This window comes from Ochotona princeps, chromosome 3 (genome assembly GCF_030435755.1).
Source record: "Ochotona princeps isolate mOchPri1 chromosome 3, mOchPri1.hap1, whole genome shotgun sequence".
NCBI lineage: Eukaryota > Metazoa > Chordata > Mammalia > Lagomorpha > Ochotonidae > Ochotona > Ochotona princeps.
Window position 1 is genome coordinate 24944412 of NC_080834.1, and position 24982 is coordinate 24969393.

Here is a 24982-nt window from a genome sequence, read left to right on the forward strand (position 1 = left end):
CAAATTCTCCCCTTTTACAAGGTTACCAGCTGTTCCAGAGCTAGCACTAACTTGATCATCTGTAAAGACCTACGTGGAATGAGGTCACACCAACAGGTACTGCGGATTAGGCCTCCAGCATCTTTGTCAGAGAGGGGACAATCTGGCCAGTAGCAAGCCATACCGTCTAATCTGTACACACACACAAGATACATGCTTCACAAAGGCATCTGGAATCTAAAATTGAGTTATTTGAGCAGGCTTGCAAGACCCCGTGTGCAAAATGCTGGCTGGCCAGCTACACACGCGAGGATGGCTCAAAGAATGAGCGTGTATTTAACACGAATCATTACACACCTAGTGTCTTAAAACCATAAGCATCATCTCTGTAGGCACAGATCAGGGATCAGTAAGGACAGCTCATGTGTCCATGGAGGCTAGAGAACCGTGAAGGTTCATTTACTCCTCCACAGTCAGCACATCCCTCTGTGGTCATGTCCCTGGGCCTCAGCCTCCTCGCAGTATGATGGCTGGATCCCGAAGTCCAGGGACAGGGACTTTTGTGAACTAGCCCCAGGTGTCATATACCAGCACTTTGAGCATCCCTGGTCGTTACAAATTAGTTTTAAAATCATCCATATTCAAGGGGGAAAATTTTAAGTTCAAGTTTTAAAGCCTACTGTCAATGTACAGAGGTATCTGTAAAACATCACGGCAAGGTTGGAAGGGTCGAGTGGTGGGCTGGTGGAAGGCAGTAAGAGGCTCCCAACTGTAAAGACTGGCTAGGCAATGATGTTCTGCGTGAAGGCATCGATAAAATCGTTCACCACAGCTGAGAGTCACAGGCGGGTGCCACACAGGTGCTCAGTGATGGTTCACCTGTGGGCAGGAACAGTAGGAAAAGTTGCTCCAGAACTTGAGCGGGGACAGTGATTCCAAGAGGCGGCACCTACTGACAAAGGCCGAGAGGTCTGAGGGGCAGCCAAGCCAGACTTACCTTTACAGCCCTCAAGGCTGAATGGTTATTGCAAAGAAGAAAAACCATCAAGCATGGATAACTGAAGACGAGTTTGAAATTAAAACACCTAGGCTTCTGCAAGCGAACCAGTTTTCAGAACAAACTGTTTACTGAAGCAGCAGGCAAATGCCTTGAAGGGCCCACACATCCTACAGTTTACACAGAACTGAAGTTCTCTTCCAAGGACCGCACCCCAGAAAAGTAGTTACCCAAACACTTTGAAGAGGAATGGATACGGAGTCTAGGCTGACTGGGGCCACCTGAAGCATCACCTGGTACCAGTGGCTACATACCGTACCAGAACCCCGGAGACAAAACTGGTGGTTTCTTTCCCAAAGTCAAAGTGCAGTTACTCATTTGTTCCTTTCAGAAAAGGTCAGAAATACTGACACGGAACAAAACCCATTTTTACTGTGTGTGGTTACCTGTCTGTCCTCTGTCGTAGCCCAATCCTGGGGATATCAGTATTGCTCCTTTGCACCAGTGGCATTAGACTGAACTGAACAGCAGCGTGAGAATTGATGCAGGAGACCCTGGAGATACTGGGGATGTTCAAGGGCTCAGTGGTCAGACAGCTCCACAAAACCCCTTTCATAATTCAAAGAATTGTGTGTCTTGTACGTCCTATACCAAGAGGGAGCAGTTTTTGAGCTGGCTCTGGCTGCAACATATGCCACACCTGGGAATACAATTCCGGCCTCAGTATTGGGATTGGAAAAACTGCTGGGTCTAGACAGGAGCAGTCGTGGGAGCAGATCCAGACTGTGATGCCGGAGCTGAAGGCAGGAATGGCCGCTTCTGTGGTCTGTCCCCTCCAAAACTCACAGTGGAGTTTCATTTCCATTATGAGGTATGACAGTAGAAACTTAATCCAAAGGTGGTCTGTAGAGGTGAGGTTTCCCTGAAAGGATTAGGAGTAGATATAGGGTCATTGGTGTGGCCCCATGATCAAACCCTGGTGGCTTCATAAGAGAGGCCAAAGCGCACTCAAGAGCCTCTTCTGTCTCACATTGCAATGCCCGATACCACTTCAGAGCTCCACTACTGAGAAACCACGGATGCCGTTTTTCAGACCTGAGTCAGACCCATGAGCCAAAAGAAACCTCTGGGTTGGGCCCGGCGTGGTCTAGTGGCTAAAGTCCTTGCCTTGAACTCGCTGGGATCCCATATGGGCGCCGGTTCTAATCCTGGCAGCTCTACTTCCCATCCAGCTCCCTGCTTGTGGCCTGGGAAGGCAGTCGAGGATGGTCCAATGCATTGGTACCCTGAACCCGTGTGAGAGACCTGGAAAGAGGTTCCTGGTTCCCGGGTTCGGATCAGTGCAGCACCGGCCGTTGCGGTCACTTGAGGAATGAATCATCGAACGGAGGATCTTCCTGTCTGTCTCTCCTCCTCTCTCTGTATATCTGACTTTGTAATAAAAATAAATCTTAAAAAAAATAAAAGAAACCTCTGGATTTTGTTCTCCATTTAATCAGTTTGAAAGGCAGAGATACATTATGGAGACCGCTCATCTGCTAATTCTCTCCCCCAAAAGCCTGCAACAGCTAGGGCTGGGCCAGACCAAAACCAACCACCAAGAACTCAATCTGGATCTCCCGCGTGGCTGGTGCACCACCTGCCCTCCCAGGCTCCTGGGTCTCCCGCGTGGCTGGCGCACCACCTGCCCTCCCAGGGTTTGTTTTGATAGCAAAATTGGGAAGTTGAATCCAGGCCCTCCATTATAGGGACACTGATGTACCAAGGGCTGTCCTAACTACCAGGTCAAACACCCACACCTAAAACTCTACAACTCGCTCAGGCTGCAATATTGTTCCTGACACCAGAAAATGGACAGGAGACACCTGTTAGGTCAGGTCAGCTCCAAAAGGAGCCCTTGCCTCCTGGCCTGTGACTGCCCGCCCATCACACATGACACACTCAACAGGTACTCCAGACTCCTGCCTAAACAAGCAGGATAGCGTGACCGCCCTACTGAAATGCCACTGTCCTAGGCCTTCTCCAGTTGTAGGGAGAAGGGAGAGCAGAAGGGAAAAGGTGTGCATTTTGCTCCTTGTCCCTCGGCCACAGGCAGCCTCTGCCAGGCTGAGCTCCCACCGGAGGGATGCTGGCCTTGGTATTCCAGCAACAATGTCATGGTTTCTGCAGTCTCAAGGGAGTTTCAGTTGCTGCCCATCCCTGGGTGCCCTGTATACCACCTTGTATAAAACACATCCACTCTCAGAGGAACTGCTTTCGTTGGGCTGGATTTCGACTCCCAAATTTATGCCAATAGTTAGAAACCCACAAGTTGGAGCTTTCGCCATGGTGTATCCAGCTAGTTCTCCATCTGAGGCGCCAGCATCAGGGTTCCATCCCAACTTCTCCACTTCCCATCCAGCTCCCTGCTACTGGCCTGGAGAAGCAGTGGAGAATGGCCGAAGTGCTTGGGTCCCTGCACCTACACAGCAAACTCAGAAGAAACTTCTGGTTTGGCTCCTAACTTCAGAATGGTCCAGCTCTGGCCATTGTAGCCCTTTGGGGACTGGAAGCAGATGGATGATGTTTCTCTTTCAAGTAAAATAAGTATAACTTAAAAAAAAAAGTGCAGATAGTTCGATCAGGTTCACTTGTACAGGAGGGAGCTCTCTAGGGTTGCTGTGGGTTGTAAATACCCGGTCACTCAGAGCTGGGTTGTGAACACCTGGTCTGTCTCTGCTTCCTGGCTCCCAGGGTCATTTGTTCTCCAGAGACTGGCCGCCACGCCCAGCTTCTCCAGAAGCCACGCCCATGGCTGTTGCCATCCAGCTGTGCTCTGTGGACACCCACTTCCTTCACCAGGTGACCTCCTTTGAGCAGTCTACAGCGTAAAAATCTTAACACAGCAGCCAAATCTTTCCCAGGGTGAACTCTGACGCAATATTCCGTATTTTACTAGGTATCTCAGGGTCAGAGTGAGTGATCATGATGTACCTACGCAACTGGTCACTGCAGCCCCATGCTTCCTAACTACTGCTCATGTTTTCTAAATTCATCTGTGTGTGTGTGTGTACAGTGTATATACACATAGTGCGTGTGTACTTACACGGGACCATTTCAAAGCAAGTTGTGTTGCAGCATCGGCATACAGACGCCATATCCACTAGCACATCCTAGAACATTGATAGTAATTTCTCTAAGCCTGCTACACTGTGACATACATAGTGGACTGACAGCAGTTGGCCCCACTTCAGAAGCCAGGTCTGTACAGCTGGCTCCTCAATCCTCTGACCCATGCCAAGCCCTCCACTGTTTCCATGGATACCATGCACCTGATGGCATGGAGCCCTGTACCGGTGTGCTTCCTGCTCCTTTTTCTTTGTTTGACTTGAAACTGAGGCCAGGTGAGAAACACCTAACTCTCCTGCCCCCCAGCCGCTGCTGCTACACTTGGCGACCTCAGCGGGAGGCAGATTAGCTATGGGATGCCCAGTTAGGGTGCAGACAGCTGTATCTCTGCTGTGAGAACACCACCTCCACCACTGCCAAGCACAAGGGAAACTCCAACACAGAATGCTTTCTTCAACTGCGTGGCAGATGCTGCCTCTCGGATCCATCACTCATTCAGTATATATGAGTTTTATATGCTGTTTTTCTGCGAAGAATTTTCCTTCACTGACGAAGATGGCCTCCTACCCCTCCTTGCTGTAAAAGGCTTCCGTGGCAACAAGCTGTTTGTGCAGTCACCTCCACTGTGGGCCTTACATGAGCCCTCCTCATGATTAGCTCAACCTTCTTTTTTTTTTTTTAAGATTTTATTATTATTGGAAAGCCGGATATACAGAGAGGAGGAGAGACAGAGAGGAAGATCTTCCATCCGATGTTTCACTCCCCAAGTGAGCCGCAACGGACCAGTACGCGCCAATCCGATGCTGGGACCAGGAACCTCTTCCGGGTCTCCCATGCGGGTGCAGGGTCCCAAAGCTTTGGGCCGTCCTCTCCTGCTTTCCCAGGCCACAAGCGGGGAGATTAGCTCAACCTTCTAAACAGGACTCTCTTCCAAATGAACAGCAGACTTCTGGCTAAACAGGAGCGGCCGCTCACCGTGAGCTGGTAGGCGGCAGACAAGCACAGTGCTGGCAGGTGGCACGTGCTGAGGAGCTCACAGTGATGATCCAAGACATGGTAGGAGCTAAGAGGGAGCAGCACAGTGCTGTGGGCGAGGAGAGAGGGAGGGAGGCAGAGCGAGTGAGCAAGCGCCGCACAATGCTGTGAGCAAGGAGAGAGGGAGGGAGAGAGAGAGAGGGAAGGAGAGGGAGAGAGGGAGAGGGAAAGAGAGCGAGCGAGCTGCACAGTGCTGTGCGTGAGGAGATATGGGAGTTCTGCCCGTCACTGGCAGCAGCACATGGGGTGTGACAACACCAAGGAACTTTCACAACAGTCCAGTGGCTGCTGGTATAAGAGTGAGTCCAGGGCCCAGCCTGGTGGCCTAGCGGCTAAAGTCCTTGCCTTGAACACACTGGGATCCCATATGGGCGCCAGTTCTAATCCCGGCTGCTCCACTTCCCATCCAGCTCCCTGCTTGTGGCCTGGGAAAGCAGTTGAGGACGGCCCAATGGGACCCTGCACCCGCGTGGGAGACCCGGAAGAGGTTCCACGTTCCCGGCTTCGGATCAGTGCGCACCGGCCGTTGTGGCTCACTTGGGGAGTGAATCATCGGACAGAAGATCTTCCTCTCTGTCTCTCCTCTGTGTATATCTGGCTGTAATAAAATGAATAAATCTTTAAAAAAACAAATAAATAAATAAAAATAAAAATAAATCTTAAAAAAAAAAAAGAGTGAGTCCAGTTCTGCTGAAAATCTTAAGAGTTTTTAATATAAACTCCAAGGTTTTTCTTTTTTTCCTGTAAGAAAAGCAAACTAATAAAAATAAACAGAATACAACACATGGTCTACAAACAAATAATAAAACAGTGCTTCAAATTTATTACTTCTTTTTGTGTGTGTGTTTTCATTTCTGGACAAACTTCCCATCTGTACACCTTTAAAAATAATCAGGAAGCCATGTCCGCTTACCCTTTCAGGAGCAGCCACTCCTGCGGAGGGCCGCTTTGCCAACAGCCAACATGCATATAGCAGCATGCCCGTGGTTGTGTGCGCCCGGCGTTACCTCCTCACATGGGGCCAGGAGACACCGAGATGTCAGAGAAAAGGCTCGCTCTCCTGGGCCTTGCAGCCACGTTGTGACATGCGGGCACTTCTGCCACAGCATGGGACGAGCACCCCGTGCCACTTCACAAGCTCTTCTTAGGAAAGAAAAGCATCTTTTCCTCAGATAGAACTGCTACAGGTAAGAGCCACAGGAGTTTATTCAGTGTTTAATCTTCTGGCAGCAGGATTCTTTTGAAGTGGAATCTAAATATGAAGAAATATGAAATAGCAGTTTGTTATAAGGCTTCACATCTCTTTCAGAAATTTAGTAATTTTAAAATATTTTACTGCATTCACCTAAACTTTGATAAACATGTGAAACACAGTTCCAACATACAGTAGTTCGAATTACTCAGTTTACAGGGGGGTCAGTAACATCCTGGCCAAAATGCTGCTTCTGTCTGGTCAGTGCAAGCACCCAGCTCGGACCGCAAGGACATGGGCTCACGTACCAGGGGGTGTCTGACCTTAGGGACCTATTCTCGCCCTGTCATGATGCTGGAGATCGAAATGGAAGCTGGAACTGCTAAGCTCAAGAGCAGCCATCTATCCTCCACTAGTAAGATTTCCAAGGGCCTGCTTACCTGGCTGGACTCCCTCCAGTCTTCTCTGGATCATTTCTAAATGCTGAATATACTCTGTTAAGGAATGTTCTGGATCTTGGGATGCACTCGGGGTTGTTTCCAGTCTTGCATTTGGAGATGGAGTACATCTTCAAACAAAGCACCACACCAAGAAAGAAGGGGAAGAGGTCAGTCAGCAGCCGGTACCACGGTGAGAGCCAGAGCAAGGACATGTGGGAACGGGAAAACTGTGGGGCTGGTACAAGAACACAGTGCTTTCAAAACTGGGGGAAATGCCTACAAACCCCTGACCTCCAAGTCCACCAGTGCTTGTTATCTCACTGTGTAGCACAGTTCCGGGTGGGAATGGTCTGTCTTTCCTCTTGGGGTAAACCTGCCCCATCAGCCCTCAGCCGGCCAGCATGCCCACCTAGTCCTCTGTCAAGCCCAGCAGTGTTGGTGGTGTGGCTCTCCCAGGGCAAGGAGCACCCCTTGCTCACCCACACCACCACAAGTAAAAGGGGCCCTAAGTCACCCACCCTGTACTCTGGGGCACCACAGCCCCTGACCTCCCTGGCCATCACTGGACTTCCATGGCCCCTCAAGGAACCATATTGGTTTGTGCTGAGCCTGGGCAACCCGGCACTTCAAGTGGCTCCATGAGGAACACAAAGGCTGGTGGGCAGTCATTCACATGGGTGCAACCACAGCCCGAGAGCATCACAACTACCTCCCCCTTCCTCCCGGAAGGGCTGCTGCAGGTCCAGGGCCTGGCTCCAGGTCTCTGGCGTGGCCAGGAGGAAACCCTCTGGTCTCAGGGATGGAGTGCTGCTGCCGGGAGGCTCGGTGTCCTTCTCCCAGTTATCAATGCCAAAAGGATAATGAAAAGAACCAATTAATCCAAAGTTTAAAACGATGAGCTTTAACAAGTCTACAAAACAGGTTCCAGACGTGTTAAAGTATTCAACGGAACAGATTCAGGAGAAGGAGGAACTTTAAAGCCCATCTTTAGGGCTGCCAACAGGAACCCTGGTGCCCAATCCAGATGGGAAGGACAGTCCCGGCTGCCACCCCAGCAGCTGGGACAGGGCTCCTCTGCTGCCACACTGTGGCCGGTGTGCACTCTGGGCACAGACCCTGCACTACAGTCAGTTCAAGGTCGGCCCTGAAGGCACAGGTGCAGCAGTGTAAGGCAGCACTTCCACCCAGTTCTCGAGAGTAACAGGGCCATTCTACACAGCCAGAGTAGCACTTCCAGGGCCAATGCTACCGAGCAATGGTGCCCAGTGACTCTCAGTCCTCCTGTGCTTATTCCACCTGTCTGTGCCAGCTGCACTGCTGGAACCAACCACTGAAGGCAGAGATGGCCAAAACCTTGCAGGAAAGCCCTAAGGAGAGCAGGACTGAGCAGGGGCAACTGAGGGCATACCTGGACGGGAAGCTTTGCCTTGGGCCAGGGCTCCTTTCCGATCAACTTCTTGCCATTTCCTGACCAAAAAACGTAATCTACAAAAAAGAAGACAACATCTATTTGAAACCAGAGAAAAGCAGGAACCAAAGGAACAGGTAAAATCCCAACATGACTGAAGTAGCAGGACTGTGCTGCCAGATTCATCGTGCCCTGTGGCAGCTGAGCTTGGCTGCAGGCTGGAGAATCAGGCTCCCCTGGAGAGCCCTCTGAGCACCCACATGGCGTGGACCTCTCCCAAGCTCAGCACCTCTGACCCCAAGTGAGCCAGCCCTCACCCTGCCCACACACCCCAAGACACGTCAGGCACACACCAGTGTCGGGGAACACAACGCTGATCCTCAACTTTTCATGACTCTTCCCTGTCTCCATCCCACCACTGGTGCCACCTAACTGGCTCAAGAAAGGGATGTGTGGAGACCAGGGCCCTGAGCCTAGGGGAGGGCAAGGGTCCTGGTGACCCCATCTTCTGCCTGGCACCCTGCACTGCACAAGTGGACAACAGCACCCAAGCAGCACATGCCTCAGACAGGGCTGAGCAGACACGGCTGCACCTTAGTGGACGTGCAATCTTCAAATTCAGCAAATTTTAGAAGACAGAATGGTAGTCCAGCAGGCAAAGCGACAACCTAGACACATCCCATATGGGAGCTAATTCAACTCTGGGCTGCTCCACTTCTGATCCAACTCCCAGCTGATGGCCGGGAAAAAGCAGAAAACAGCCCCCAGGTGGCTGGGCTCCAGCACCTGTGCAGAAAGCCAGGTTGTGCAGTCTAGCTCAGGCCTGGGCCACTGCGGCCATCTGGGGAGCAAACAGCAGACAGATCTCTCTCTCTCTCTCTCTCTTCCTCTCTTTCAAATCAATCAATAAATCTTAAAAACAGATTTTAAAACTGCACGATGAAATGAACTTTCATCACTGTGAATTCTGAAATAACTAAACTCCCAACAGCTCAGAAAGAAACAGAAAGAATGGAGCAGAGTCACAGACGGGGTCCTGGGACCCATACAGGTGGACACACTGTGGGGCACTGGTGGCAGGCAGGTCCCAACAGAGTCGCAGGACAGCGTGAAGTCAGTGTGGCCACCATGTTCACAGGCTCAAGATCACCACCCTCCACATTCATGCCCAGAACACAAACCTAAAACACAGCCAACAGAATTCAGACTGAAAGCCAGTTTGCACATTACTAAACGTTTGCACCTCTGTGACCAAGGCGCTTGTGTGAAGCCAGCAAGGGACAGGAGATTCCTCTGTAACAAAAATTTCCAATTTGACACAACATAACTTTAAGGCCACTCAGAATGGGAAACAGTGGGGTTCAGGAGTGAGATCACCTGGGAACCCCAAGTGTGCTGCTGGCTGAGCTGGTAGTTGGATTTACCGTGACACCGCGATGACCACCCTGACAGCCGTGCGGAACTTGGTGAAGGGGCGCGACCCGCTCGCCTTCTTATCTGCTTTGGAGGGAAACACGCCGAGGTGTGCGATCATGGAGAGCGTCTCCTGCTCCGAGTCCTGGAACCCACCGATCAACAGCAGCAGGTACTTCTTCTGATAGATGAGGGCTTTTCTAAAGCTCTCTGCCCTCAAATAATGCAGGTACAACTTTTCCATCTGAAAACAAAAAGGAAACACAGACATCTTGACGGCCGGCTCCCAGAGCACGGCTCTGGTTACTCTTCTCACAGAAGGCTCTGGCTGACCCTCTGAAAAACCTCCCAGCGCTATCTGCAGCCAGAAATGACTCTGGGTTGAGAAGTGATAATGTTTCATTTCGATGTTGCACAATTGAGCATATTCAGAAGCCAACGTCACTTCAGGACTGCAAAGATCCTTTTGCACATCTAAGAACTGCGTTCCGCGATGACATGCACAAGCACCGGCCCCTCCTCCACAGCAGTGCCAGTCAGCACTGGGTCTGGGCCCACATACTTCAATAAAGTCGCAACTAGTTGAGGTGGGTGAGGTCTCAGCCCCAGCAGACATCACTATGGGAGCTGGGGTGGTGGTGTGCAGCCAGGAAATCTGTGTCCAACTCCCAACAGGCTTCTCCCCAGCTTCTCCCATGACCAACAAACAATGTTGAGGGTGTTATAAGGCTAGAGACCATTCACACTGCCCGAGAGGTCACAAGCCCGGCCCCTCAGTACAGAGCCAGCATCCCACCAGACTAAGATGCTGCACCACAAACAGCAGCAACGCGGCTGCAATACATGGCGACAGTAAGTCCTACTCAGAACTGGATGGTTCCAGGAACAGTCCTGCAAGCTCCACCCCTGCCCACTCCTGCTCTCACTGATGTAGCAGGCCTGTCTCCTCGCCCCAGCCCTGCCCACTCCAGCTCTCACTGATGTAGCAGGCGTGTCTCCTCGCCCCACCCCTGCCCACTCCTGTTCTCACTGATGTAGCAGGCGTGTCTCCTCGCCCCACCCCTGCCCACTCCAGCTCTCACTGATGTAGCAGGTGTGTCTCCTCGCCCCAGCCCTGCCCACTCCTGCTCTCACTGATGTAGCAGGCCTGTCTCCTCGCCCCACCCCTTCCCACTCCTGCTCACTGATGTAGCAGGTGTGTCCTCGCCCCAGCCCTGCCCACTCCTGCTCACTGATATAGCAGGCCTGTCTCCTCGCCCCACCCCCAACTCTTACTCTAATGCTGTAGGTATTTGCTTCCTCGCTTGCAGCTGGCACCGGCTGTCCCGCTGAACTCTGCAGAGCTGCCCTCTCTGGCTTCCATGTAGAGCGATCTGACCTCTGTAAAGAATCACAACAGAGCCATACTTCAACAAGAACTCTGTGGGAAGAATGACAAAGAGCAGAGTAGGCTAGGATTCACAGCCTCTGCCCTGCAGCCTACACAAATCCCTGCTCTCTTCCCTGGTCTTCTTCCAGGACTCCTGCAGAACTTGGAGAGGCTGGGCTGTCCGGACTGCGTACCATGCCACATCCTCAACAGCCGCAGCATGTCTTAAAGTGGGGCCAGGTAGCTAAACGAGCCTCAGTCTGCCTGTTACTTAACCTCCAGGGTCTTATTACTGCCATTTATTAATGTAGGACTGCACCAAAAGTGCCTTTTAGTATAAAAACTGAACATCCAACTATTTGTAAATACCTTCAAATTCAAAAGCTTAAAGGCTTGCATAGTTGCATTCACATGTGTGTGCAGAACATACTAGATAGTGGGTGAGAACAACCTTGGCAAATGTAAAAGTACTGAAGTTATTCAGAGAATGTTTTCTCACGGTGACGGATTTAAAACACAAGTCAAAGGCAAGACGGAATCCCTGGACATCTAGAAACTGAACATTCTAATAATGAGCCAGGGTTAACAGGTTGCCCTAAGAGAAAAGAGAAAGTTGTGATGCTCGCTTCCCTGGTGGGAGACCACTCGAGTCCCAACCCTCTGGCCACTGTGACCATCTGAAAGTGAACTAGCCTTTCAAATACATGAATGAAATAAATCTTATTAAAAGGGCGATCTTTAGTATTAAATGCTTACATGTGAGAAGTCTCAAATTTACTATTTAAGCTTCACTTTAAGTAACTACAGCAGAAGAATCAATGCAGGGGTGGGGGGAGGAACAGTATGTAGGCATGTGAGGTGGGGTGAAGCCATCACTGGTGTCTGCAGCCCATACTGGAGCACTGGGGTGGAGTCTCACTGCAGCTCTGATCCAGCTCTCTACTAAGGCATCCCCTGAGCCAAGGTCTCGGGAGAACGGTGTGGAACTCTGGGCTTCGTCCTGCCCTGAGCCTCATGTGCACTGAGAGAGGGAACCAGTGGATACCTTCTAATTAAGTAAGAATTTTAAAAATAATTATCAAGATACTTGGAAATAGAAAATCTAGGGAGAATTTCACTGACACCAAAGCTCATTGTTTGGGATGTAGGATCCGGATTTAGAAGATTCCAGCCAGACTGACCAACCTGCCACTCAAAGAGGCCACAACTCAGCACCCCTGGGACCTGTGGTTCTCGTCCATCTCCTGGAACCCTGTGAACAGGGCCCAAGAGGACACCTCAACCTCAGCTGCTGTGTCATTTCCTGAGTGACATGGGGCTCATTTCCAGGTCCTGGGATTTCCTCAAAGCAGGAGCATCTTCTGCACCTCCAAGCACGTTCCTGCTCAGGGTAAGAGGTTGGCTTCCAGGGGAGCCAACCATGGATCACGCTTCCATGAGTGACACCGTACTTCTCAGCCAGGCTGCAGGGCCAGGTCTGCACAAGCTGCAGTTACAGAGAGGGCCTTGGGTAATGGGGTACATATGGAAGCTCCGCCCCTTCACCAGACATGGGCCTTGGGTAATGGGGTACATATGGAAGCTCTGCCACTTCACCAGACATGAGCCTTGGGTAATGGCGTACATATGGAAGCTCCGCCCCTTCACCAGACATGGGCCTTGGGTAATGGGGTACATATGGAAGCTCCGCCCCTTCACTAGACCTGGCCCTATCGCCCTCTTCCATCTGGTTCTTCACCTGCCTGACCCTAAATGTCTCTTCCAACAAACAGCTCCTTGGGAAGGGATCACAACAACCCCAACTTAACAGCTCACCAATCAGAGCAGCACAGGTCACAGCCGGGACTTCCTGGGAGCACCTGGAGTGGGGGAGGCTGTGCGCAGTGAGCCGTTCACCTGTGGGCTCACCACTGCTGTCTGCCAGAGACTGCTTGTGGCTGGAAAATCCTCACATTTCAGAGAGCAGAAAAAGTAACTCTAACTGTCCTCCACCTGCTAGCACATAGCATATCTCTCATTAGCATCTTCCCAGCAAAAAAAATACTAGGCCCAGAAGATTTAACTGCTAAGTTTCAATAACTGTTGACATTAAAAACCACATCAGCTCTACACAATCTCTTTCTAAGGCCAGAATCACTACAAAGACAATACAACGAAAGGAAACACAACCCACATGGCTCAAGAAAGCTGGCAGGAAGTGCTGAACAGCACACTAACACATCAAACCCAGCGATACCCACACTGGAAACACACATCAAGCCAGGATGTGGTTGTGAGTGACCAGGTAAACCCAACATTCAAAAACCAATACAACCCACTCCACTAATAGAACAAGAAAAATCCTGTGACTATATATAAAAAAAAAATGCAATGAAGTTCATCACAATAAAAAGTCTACCAAGTAGGAAGAAAAGGGGTCTCTTGCATCCATTGCATTCACCAACCACAGCTCGCCTAATCGCTTCTCTGCCTGTCTCTTCCCTTTGTTTGTAACTATGGCTTTCAAACAAACAAATAAATACATTTTCAAAATTAAGTGTATCTCTATTAGCAGTCATGAACAGCCACCAGGAATTTTTAACTAATGGTAGCATCCTGAAAATGCAATATGTAAGTGGGCGAAGCATTTTAAGACTCTGCCTCCCTCACTTACAACACTAAAGCAAAAAACTCAGATATAAACACAAGAAGAAATATGTTAAGTTTATGTATCGAAGACAGCACAGTTCTTCCAAAAATATTTTTAAAAGGAATTATGTTAAAATATTTATTTTTTAAGATTTATTTATTTTTATTCGAAAGTCAGATATACAGAGAGGAGGAGAGACAGAGAGGAAGATCTTCCACCTACTGATTCACTCCCCAAGTGGCCGCAATGGCCGGAGCGGAGCTGAGTCGATCTGAAGCCAGGAACTGCTTCCTGCTCTCCTACGCAGGTGCAGGGTCCCAAAGCTTTGGGCCGTCCTCCACTACTTTCCCAGGCCACAAGCAGGGAGCTGGATGGGAAGTGGCTCAGCTGAGATACAAACCAGCGTCATATGGGATCCCAAGGTGAGGACTTCAGCCACTAGGCTACCGCTGCTCCAGGCCCTCTAAAGAAATAGCTTTATGGGCATACAATTCACATACTACCAAATCTGCCCAGGCTGTGCAGCCATCTCTGCAGCCAACCCTAAGGCACTCTGCATGTACCGTCTGTCTGCCTGCAGATCTGCCTAACTGGATCCCTTGCACATGGAGTGGACAGACTGGAGTCCTCAGTGCCTGGCATCTCGCACTGAGCACCACATTTTGGGGGCTCACACATGGTGTAGAAGTGCAAGTATTTTCTTATTCCCATGTAATCTTCTATTTGTAGATACGTTATCGCATTCTGATTATTTCCATGTTTTGGTTATTATGAGCGACAACTATGTGAAGCAGCATCTCAGTTTTAATGTAAACATATCTCTAGGATCAAGATTTACAACTGTCAGATAACACAGTAACTGTCCAACCTTTGAAGGAAGTGCCAACAACTTTCAAAGCAACTGTACCATTTGTTCGATTTAAAACAATCACAGTGTAAAAACAAGCAGGATTCTAAAAAGTTACAGGAAGTACAGCCAGATAATTTGAAAGGAGCAGTTAGAGGATTCTCACTCATCAATATGGGAAGATGGCTGACCTCTCCAAAGTAAAGCACAGGGCTACGGGACAGAAGCAAACACAAACATGGCTGACCTGAAACAGACAACTCCATGGAGAAAGGAAGTCTTCCAAGTGTGTCACAACACAAGCCACAACTTAGCTCCTAAAACCATAAAAACATTCAGCGGGCCAGCACTGGAAAGTGGGGTAAAGCTGCTACCTGCAGGGCCAGCATCCCATCTGGGCAGCAGTTTAAACCCCGGTTGCTCCACTTCAAGTCCAGTTCCCTGCTAATGTGCTTGGGAAGGTGCGGGAGACGGCCAAGGTGCTTTTGCTCCTGCAACCATGTGGGAGATCCAGAGGTTGTCCCGGGGTCCCTGACCCTCAGGTGTAGATCCAGAGGTTGTGCTGGGGTCCCTGACTCCCCAGTGGAGATCTGGATGAAGCTCAGAGTTCCCAGTTATGGCTTGAAACAATCTGTCACTGCAAACATTTGACGGGCAAACTAACAAAAAGACTACTCTTTCTGCCTTTCAGGTATATGAAAATCAACTTTTAGGATCGGCTCAGCTCCGACTGCTGCAGTCACTTCAGGAGTGAATCACTGGACAGAGGACCTTCCTCTCTGTCTCTCCTCCATTTTGTATATCTGATTTTCCAATAAAAATAAATACATCTTTTAAAAAATGCATCGTAGAATTAAATGTGCAAAGTAAAACACATGAGACAATGGACTTCATCAAAAACAGATGCTTTGTAAAATATCAACACTGAGAAGGAAGACAGCAGATAACACCACACTTCACACGAGGCGGAGCAGGACACCGAGGGCCAGCCTGGAGGAGGCAGTACGTACGCTGAGGGCGCAGCCCCTGTGCAGATGCTGCTTCAGGGTCTTCTCCAGCCTGGACACGGCCCTGCACAGCTCCGCCTTCTCCCGGGTCAGGGTGCTGAGGGCTTTGGTCAGAGAATCGTTGTCTTTCAGGAGGACGTCCACAAGTTGCACCTGGAGCTCTGCTGCCGATTTCTTCTGGAAAAAGCAAAGTCACGACCCCAATCTCTAAGAAGCGTCTGCTGCGAGGCAAGAGTGTGCTCTGTTCCCAACTCTCATGGGCACAGCGGGGCGGGACTGGACACTGCCACGCTGGGCAGAGCAGTCCAGCGACAGTCTGGAAACAGGCTTCACACCAGAGCACACGACACCAGTGACGCAGGCCTGTGGTCCAGACTCTGACTTGTTCCAATGAAGATGTGAAGCGCAGATGTTTAAGCCCCCTAAAACCCAGCACTTCTATTTCTACAGTCAGGAACAAACTGGCTACAGGATACAACTCCTCTGTCAACCACGTCAGCCAACAACACCCCGTGAGGTCAGAGGGCAGGTGGCTCAGGGAATGGTGGACTAGTGCTGCACCCTACTTCCCCTGCAGCCCCTCAGGGACGTGGAGCCACAGAGCCAGCAGAACCAGGATATCAGTACTCACAGAGCAGAGCCACAACTCCTACAGACCAGCAACCCAGGTCACAACCCAGGCCATGCAGCGTGAATGACCGGGAGGAAGGGAGTGCAGACAACCAGCACATGCCACTAGCAGCAGAGCTGAGAACCCACAGGGAACATAACATGCAACAGGATGTGCAGGGCACCAGGCATCACGTCATAGGACCAGTGCCCCCGCGCTCACCCAGGTAAGATGAAGCAGTGAGAATGGGGGGCGGGGAAGATAAGTGATCAACAATAAAAAGGGGAACAGCCAGCGTTGTGGCAAAGCATGTTAAGCCACCTCTTGTGGTGCCAGCATCCCATATGATGCACCAGTTTGAATTATAGCTGCTTCAGTTCCGATCCAGCTTCCTGCTAATATACCTGGCCTCCTGCTACCACTGAGGGAGGCGTGGATACAGTTCCAGGTTCCTAGCATACCTGGGGAATGAACCCGCTGATGGAGGAGCTTTTTCTGTCTCTCCCTCTTTCTCTGTAACAAAAAAAACTGGGACCAGAGTTGAGATGTAACAATGTAAGCCACCACCTACAATGTTAGCATCCCACACGAGTGCTGGTTCAAGTCCCAACAGCTCCACTTCTGATCCAGCTCCCTGATAATGGCCTAGGAAAGCAGTGAAGGATGATTCAACTCCTTGGGCTCCTGCACCCACATGGGAGACCAGATGAAGCCCGACTCTAGCCTGGCCCTGCAATGGCTGTTGCAACCACTTGGGCAGTGAACCAGTAAGCAGAAGCTTTCCCTTTCTCGCTTAACTCTGCATTTCAAATACAGAAAGAAATCTTCAGCTTTACCCACTAACGCACAGCCCCAGCCTTCCCGCATTGACTTTAAATCCAGCCTAGAGGGAACACTGGGATCCCACCAAGCTACTCTGTTCTCAAAACAGAGTGTACATTGCCTCCTCTGCCTGCAGGCTCCAGGCTGATCTGCCATGTAGGAGTATCTGCTGAACTATATTGACTCAGGGACAGCAAGCAGCCCTGCCACTGCCAGGAGCTACCAGAGTCAGGGCCCTTGCTGGGCAGAGAGCAGGTCTCTGTGCCCACAGCTGTGGCCTAGAGCCATGCTCGCCTGCTCTGCACCATCCAGCCGCCTGCTCTCAACTTGGAGGGGCTCAGCACCACCAGCAGATCCTGCATCGCCTAGCGCAGGACCTGGTCTTCAGGGCACAAGCCCCAGCATCATCACATTGGCATGCCCTGTGGGAGGTGAGGGCAGCTCCCCTGTGCCCTGCCCACCTTGAACAACCACTGTGGGTGTGTGACCCCTGGAACAACAGGCCTTCACCTGCAGTTTGTGGAGAACCCTGTCTGCCGCTAGCTGCCAGGCAACACTCCCCAACACAGCTGTCTCTCACCTTGCAAGGTGATAATGCTCCAAGACTTACATTAGTCTCAGACTCCTCAGAACGACCCCAAAGCATAGACGACAACAGTCAAATTAGACACAAGAGATCATACTAGATCCAACCAACAGAGTGAAGTATGAGCAAGCTAATATCACACAAACAGATCATATCACAATATCAGACTCCAAAAGCCAGTGCGGCTCAGAAAAGACAAAGGACCCGAACAGACAGCTCAAAAGAAGAAACACAAACAGCCAACAGATACGAAAAAGTGCCCTCAGTGAAACGCCATCAAAACCACAATGAGGGGCCTGGCGCCATGGCCTAGTGGCTAAAGTCCTTGCCTTGAACATGCCAGGATCCCATATGGGCGCCGGTTCTAATCCCGGCAGCTCCACTTCCCATCCAGCTCCCTGCTTGTGGCCTGGGAAAGCAGTCGAGGACGGCCCAATGCATTGGGACCCTGCACCCTTGTGGGAGACCTGGAAGAGGTTCTTGGTTCCCGGCATCGGATAGGCACAGCACCGGATGTTGCAGCTCACTTGGGGAGTGAATCATAGGTGGAAGATCTTCCTCTCTGTTTCTCCTTCTCTCTGTATATCTGACTTTGTAATAAAAATAATCTTAAAAAAAAAAAAAAAACCCACAATGAGATTCACCCGTGATTGTGGCTGTGCTGTTGAGGGGGTGCAGAAAGGGGGACTCGGGCAGTGCTGGTGGGAATGCACAGTCACCTTGGACAACAGCACAGAGCTCTTTAGGGCTGCCGCACGATCCAGGAAGTCCACTCCTGCCCACTCCTACCAGAGTAGTCCACTACTACTCCAACAAGGCAGATCAGCCTGGAGCCTGCGGGCAGAGGGGCAAGCGGGTGTACAGCCGGAAGACAAGAGATTATCACATCAAACAGCACGTGTTTCACCACGTTCACCACAATCATGTCCTTCATCAGACGAATGGGTAAGCGCAGTGTGGTATGTAAACACCAGGGATTAGTATTCAGCCATAAAAGATTGGAAGCCGTGTTCTGCATCAGATGGACAGAACTGGAGGACATGACAGCGAGTAAAAGAAGCCAGGCCCAGAATGCTCGCTCTTGCGTATTCCCCCCCATGCAAGATGCACAGGATAAAGCCTCCGAGCTGCCACAACAACCTCCCGAGACAGGGGGCCGCCCTTCACTCAGCTCCTGCCCCATCTGGGAAGGAGGCTCAGCCCTACCTGGGAGGCAGGGGCTGTGCTCAACTCAGACTTCAGGTCTTCCAGTGTGTGCAGTAAAGACGTCACAGCCTTCTCGTTGGAGGAGGTCCAGTCCTTAATAGTCCTGAAAAGTCACCAGGAGTCAGGAAAGTTGGTACACTTCCCAAGCGACCACTGCACAGAGCTCTAAAGAACCCTGCTGACAAGCCAAGAAAATGAGCTCAGCTGCAGGCACCAAGCAGCTGCCCCTGCGACGGTACTCCGTGCCCGAGGGCTGGCTCAGGCTGACACTGTTTCTGATCCAGCTCCCAGCTGTTTCACCTAGGAAGGTAGCCTACCAGTGACAGCTCAAACGCTATACCCTACCATCCACATCAGGGGGCAGGATGGTGTTCCAGGCTCCTGGCTTCAGACTGGCCCAATTTAGCTGTTGCAGGCACTTGGGGAGTTGAACCAGCAGAGGAAAAAAATCCCCATCACTCTTTCAAATAAATAAATTTGTTTGTTTGTTTGTTTGTTTTAGAGAAAAATAGTTTACCTAGCATAACTCTTTAGGTTCCAGAACATTTTGTGCGGGTTATCAGTGCATGTTCATGAACTGTTTCACTCAGATATATTTTCTCCATAAAAGGGGATGGGGGACTGGCAACCAAAGCACGGTGGCAGAGCCTGTGGGCACATATTTCTGTGCAAATCAAGAACCTCCCACTTACCCCCGGGACAAGGAGCGTGGCTACACACCCACACTCAGCTGCTTTGTGCTACAAATGCTCACTTCCCCATGTGCTCTCCTACAAAGTTCAACTGCACGGGCCGGCAGCATGGCCTAGTGGCTAAAGTTCCTGCCTTCAATACGCTGGGATCCCATGTGGGTGCCGGTTCTGATCCCGGCAGCTCCACTTCCCATCCAGCTCCCTGCTTGTGGCCTGGGAAAGCAGTCGAGGATGGCCCAAAGCCTTGGGACCCTGCACCTGTGTGGAAGACCTGGAGGAGCTCCTGCCTCCTTGCTTCGAACTGGCTCAGCTCTGGCCGTTACAGTCACTTGGGGATTAAATCATTGGATGGAAGATCTTTCTCTCTGTCTCTACTCCTCTCTGTATATCTGACTTTCCAATAAAAACAAATAAATCTTTAAAAAGAAAAAAAGTCCGGGTGCAGCCAGGAAAACTGTCTCAGCCAGAAGCCTACACACGGAGAAAAGGACGACGCTGACCCAGGCCGCTTTGCTCACCCCTTCACCCTAACCTGCCAGTCTTTCCGCAGTCCTGTTCACCACTGCACAAAACCTACAGAAAAATGGGACAGAGGCCCAGATCCCAGAAAGTGGCCAAGAGGCCAGCCCCCACCTGTCCATGGTCTGGTTGATGAATCCGGTCAGCAGCCCAGCAGCCCCGAGCAGCTGCTGCCTTATCTTCTCCAGCTTCTGGTGCCGCTCCTGCAGCTGGTCCAACTCGGAGCTGTCGGCCGCGCGGGGGCCCCCAGCCCGCGGTGGCGCCTCTCTGGCCTCCAGGGCTCTCACCGTCTGCTGAAGCTGCCTGATCTTATGCTCATCACGCTGCCGCTGCAGCTCCAGTTCTCGCTGTCATTGATGTAAAACACACAAGAGCCCTTCGTGAGTTTTCCAAGAAACCCAAGGACAGTCACATACCAGGGCAGGCCCTCCACACCAGCACCAGGAGCCTTAACAGTAAGTCAGTGTTCTGCACACGGTCCTCACCAAAGGCCCCACAGAGCAAGGCAGGAAAAGTGCATACTGGGCACACAGTAGCCCAAGGGCCTCTTCCACACGGCTCAGATCCACAGGGTGCTTCCTAAGGTGTCAGTCAGGCCGGCATGACTGAAGCAAGCCATACAGCCAGCAGCCCCAAGCACACACATACACATCCTCCGCACACACACTGTGCCAACAGACACAGGCAGGCCAAGCACTTGCTGTTGGAGCCAGGCCTTCTGGATTCCCCAGCTCACAGGTCCTGGCCTGCCCCTCTGTACAGGAGTGCCCAGTGGGCAGAGACAGAGAGCTGACCTTGTCAGAAGTGAGCGGGCACAGAGGTGCTGCATGGAGAGGCAAGGCCTCAGCAAGGACACCCAGTACCCCCCAGCAATGCAGACGGCTCTGTCTGTGGGGAAAGTAAGATGCGATGGCTAGGCTGGCCCCTCCCTCTCGGTGGATAACCCCAGAACTGAACTCAGACCCAGAGGAGTCAGCTTCAAAGATCCCACCCTCTCCCACAACCAGATCCAAACCACTGCATCCAGGCACTCCTCAGGATCCCCAGCTCACACAAGCAGAGACGACGAGCTGCATGTTTTCCACCTGAGGCTGGCAGTTCCCATCCTGGGGGGCTTCAGCAGCTGTGGCCTGGACAGTCTGACCCCCCGCATCACCGACAGGACCAACAGTTCCCACCAGGGGCATCGTGAGCAATAGCCAGTCATTTTTAAACATGGTTATTTTTAAGCTATCATGGTGTCATCAATTCTATTTTTACAAAATCACAATTAAATGATAAAGATTGGCTGGAATCGTTAGATAAGGTTTGAGGAAGTTCTCAGAAAGGAATCATATGACAGGCAGCTAGAGACCTGCTCCTCAGAGCAAAAGAAAAATCATACAAACAGCACAGGTACCCACGTATACGGACATATGCCACATAATACTCCACAAGAGAGAGACACAGCATGTACACCCAAACATTCAGCATGCACATACGTGGTGGATACCAATGCACACAGCACGTACACATGTGTAACTCTGCACACGCACGCACACTATGTATGCATGTAACCAAATGTGCAAGCCTCCATGCACACACATCACACCTACATCACATACACATGTGCACACCCACACATAAATACACACATGCACAATGCAACAACAGATAAAAGTCACAGGCCCCAACAGACCCAGAAAAAACACTTAATAAAACCTAACACTCATTCATGATTTTAAAACAACAAGAGCAAAAGAACAAGCAACAGAAGGGAACTGCCTCTAACAGCACCTAAAACAAGCCCACAGCTAATGCCACCCTGAGCAGAAAGCAGCTGAACATCCACTCGCCATGCCAGGTGACGCCAAGGACGTCCCCTCTCACCACTTCTAGCCAGCAAGGTACTGGCCAGAGGAAGCAGGCCGGACAAGAGGCCAGAAATGAGGCCTGTCTACCTGGAGGCAGCCAGACCTCACAGGCAGAAAATCCCACTGAAATGCAGGACCCAGTAAGTTCAGCAGGCTCACAGGAGACAAGATCACAGCAGAATAGTGTCAGTAAAAACAAAGCAACTCAATCAAAATGTAATAAAGTCATCAGAAGTACAAAGCTTGTGCTCTGGAAGAAATGAAGGAAGTCCTAAAGAAATGGGAGGTCGCTCCTCCCCATGGGTCAGAAGACTTAGCCACAGACTGGATGAGATCCCTACTAAACAGGCCGGGCTTTGTGTGTGATGGACATGTGTGACATTGCACAAGGGGGCTTGCACAGCAGCACAGGCAGGCAGACAACTCTACAGCTCTGCGGGAAGTCCAAGTCCAGAGGCAAAGCCACACACACCCAGCATGCTGAGGGCCTTGGGAGCACACCCGGGCCTTGCCCAGGCCGCCACAACAGCTCTGGGAGGGCTCTGCCCCTTGGTCCTCCCTACTCGCCCGAGCATCCCTGTGCCCTTCTTGCACCCTCAACTCTGGCCCTGCCTGAAGAGGGTTGGTTCTCCCACCTCCTTCTCCCGCCTGAGCTCCTCACAGCGCTTCTGGGCCTCAGCCTGCAGCTGGTGCTGCGCCTGCACAGCCTGCTGCTGCACTCTGTCCAACACGGCCTGCAGCTCGCTTGCACGCGACTTCTCTTCCTTCAGCTTCCACAGCAGAGCGTGCTGCGCCGGTCCCTCCTGCACCCGGCGGCTCAGCTGCTCCGTCAGGAGCCGCTCATGCTGTAAGGCCTCCGACAGCTCCCGCGAGCGGCTCTTCTCAGCCCCCAGGCTCTTCTGGAGCTCACAGAGCTGGCCACGTTCCTGAGCCAGCAGGGCCTCGCAGCGGGAAGACTCAATCTGCAACTCCTTCTGAAGATTGTCCTTGGCGGCCTGCTCATGCTTCAGTGCGACACACAGTCGGCTGTTCCGAGCAGACTGCTTCTCCAGCGCCAGCCTCAGCTCCTGTGTCGGGGAGCACGTGAGACAGCAAGCATTAGGAAGATACTCAGCGTTTTCATCCCCAAAGTTCTGCATATACATCTTGACCCGGCAATTACTGCTTCAGAGATGGATCCCACAGATACAAATAGGTACAAACATCGCACACTAACTCATTTTCCTAAGCATATACAAGTGGCAATGAGCAAACACACATGAGCGTGCACAAGGATCCAGGGGCATCCTCCGTCCCTTCCCCCAAATCACAGCACCCAGGACACGCAGACACGCAGCGCCCGCCTGCTCTGACCCCATGTACTGCGCCGGTAAACAGTGCTCACCCTACCTTGGGGCTGAACTCAAGAGCATCTGTTACTGAACACAATGGTAACATGCCCAGCCTGCATCTGATCTGGGCGCAGACCCCAAGCTACTGGGGCCATCGGTGGGCCTTGAGAACGCCACAGTGATCCTGTGGCAAACCAGCCATTTCCGTTACTTCTGCCTCCAAAACCGCCCCACGGGAAATGCCAACATAAGCTGTAAAAAGAGGCGGGGAAAGGGGAGCACCCTTCACGCCCAGGGCCCTGGGAGCTGCTCGGGTACCTCCAGGGACTTGGAGCTCTGGGCCTCCCTCTGCAGGTGCTGCTGCTGCTCCTCCTCCAGCTGGGTCTGCAGGGCCTGCTCCCTGGCGTGCTCACGCTCCAGCTCCTGAAGCAGAGCCTGTAGGTCCTTCTCCTTGCTGTCCAACGCAGACCTGCGTGGGGACAACAGGCGGCACCAGGACTCAGGCCAGCATCTGGGGCCAGGACCTGCCCCTCAAACGTCACAGCCAGGGCAAGGCAACAGGGACTGCTAACTCTGGCTAGGTCTACACTGCATCTCAGGAGGGTGGCCAGCTCCATGTGCTGTACCTGAGCTTGACAACGTCCTTCTGCACGTCGTCAAGGGATTTCAGCAGCCTCTCGTTCTCCTGCTTGCACTCACACAGCTCGGATTTCAGGTCCGTCACCGTGTTCTGCTCCGTCACCAGGAGTTTCCGCACATCGTTTGCTTTCTCCTGCTCCTCGCTCAGGGTCTTCTGTAAGTCACTGGCTATACACTTCTCCTGCTCCACTTTGTACGCCAACAATTCAACTGACAAACATGAGAAACCAAAACATAGCGTTACTCATGAGTCCAAAGTGAGCTGTGCATGGCTAGTTTAGAAATGATGCTAATCATGGAAACACCCACACACAGGGCCAGGACACAGCCTCACACGGCATTGCCCACCTAAGTGCTCCCTGATCTGCCTCTGTGTCAGCCCTTGCCCTCCTGGCTGGGAGCACAAAGCCTATCAGTGACTATCCCTGTGGCCTCTTACACTAGAAAATTCTCCCAAAACCAAAGGAAGAAGGCCCAGGACGATGGCTCACTCAGTGGTTGAATCCTCACCTTGCATGAACTGGGATACCATAAGGGCACCAGTTCATGTCCCAGCTGCGCTGCTCCCCTCCCATCCAGCTCCCTGCCTGTGGCCTAGGAAAGCAGTCGAGGACGGCCCAAGGCCTTGAGACCCTGCACCCGCGTGGGAGACCCAGAACACACTCCTGGATCCTAGCTTCAGGTCACCTCAGCTCCAGTCATTGTGGCCACTTGAGGAGTGAACCAGTAGACAGGGGATCTTTCTCTCTGTTTATGTTTTACCTGTCCAACCCCACAGGCACTGGTGGCCAGGGAACAAGGAGGGGCATGTGCCCAGGGCCTGGGGTTACCACATCCAGAACAGAACCTGACAGAAGGCAAGGGTCCTTTACGAGAATGAGGAAGGCGAGCACCTCCCTGGGGTGGACCCTCAGTCCGGCAGCTGGAACACTGCCTCCTCCGTCGGCCTGGAGTTCAACTCCTGCCTCCCACTCCTGACTCAGCTTCCTGCCCACACAGACCCTGGGGGAAGAACGACTCCAGCAACTGGGTCTCTGCCACTGGGGAGAATGGAGAGCACTGGACTGACGTCCGACGGCTGGACGGAGCTCCTGGCTGCAGCCTCAGCCTAGCCCTGGTGGTGGTGCGATGTGGGGAGCGAACCAGTCTCTATGTTCCTCTCACAAACCAACAAACCTATCCAGGAGCTGCAATACCTAGCTCCTCGCTAGAGGGAGCTTCAGGTATCAGTCCTACCCCATCCGTGCTCAGGCTGATGAGCGCAGGATGGTGGTCCTGGTGTGCAGCACTCAGGCTTGAC

The 24982-nt window shown here is 51.8% G+C and overlaps 1 protein-coding gene across 1 annotated transcript in view; it reads right to left on the bottom strand.

Moving 5' to 3' along the window:
• Window positions 1-6307: 6307 nt before the first annotated feature.
• The window catches only part of PCNT (pericentrin), a 96602-nt gene continuing 77927 nt past the window's right edge, over window positions 6308-24982 (bottom strand). The window contains exons 34-45 of the mRNA XM_058661523.1: window positions 23670-23892; window positions 23362-23512; window positions 22348-22779; window positions 19974-20206; window positions 18649-18751; window positions 15428-15601; window positions 10848-10952; window positions 9584-9816; window positions 8160-8236; window positions 7461-7581; window positions 6752-6879; window positions 6308-6371 (exon numbers count right to left, since the gene is read on the bottom strand). Of these exons, the coding sequence (XP_058517506.1) occupies window positions 6328-6371; window positions 6752-6879; window positions 7461-7581; window positions 8160-8236; window positions 9584-9816; window positions 10848-10952; window positions 15428-15601; window positions 18649-18751; window positions 19974-20206; window positions 22348-22779; window positions 23362-23512; window positions 23670-23892 (2024 nt within the window). The 3' untranslated portion in view covers window positions 6308-6327. The remainder of the gene's footprint in view (window positions 6372-6751; window positions 6880-7460; window positions 7582-8159; window positions 8237-9583; window positions 9817-10847; window positions 10953-15427; window positions 15602-18648; window positions 18752-19973; window positions 20207-22347; window positions 22780-23361; window positions 23513-23669; window positions 23893-24982) is intronic.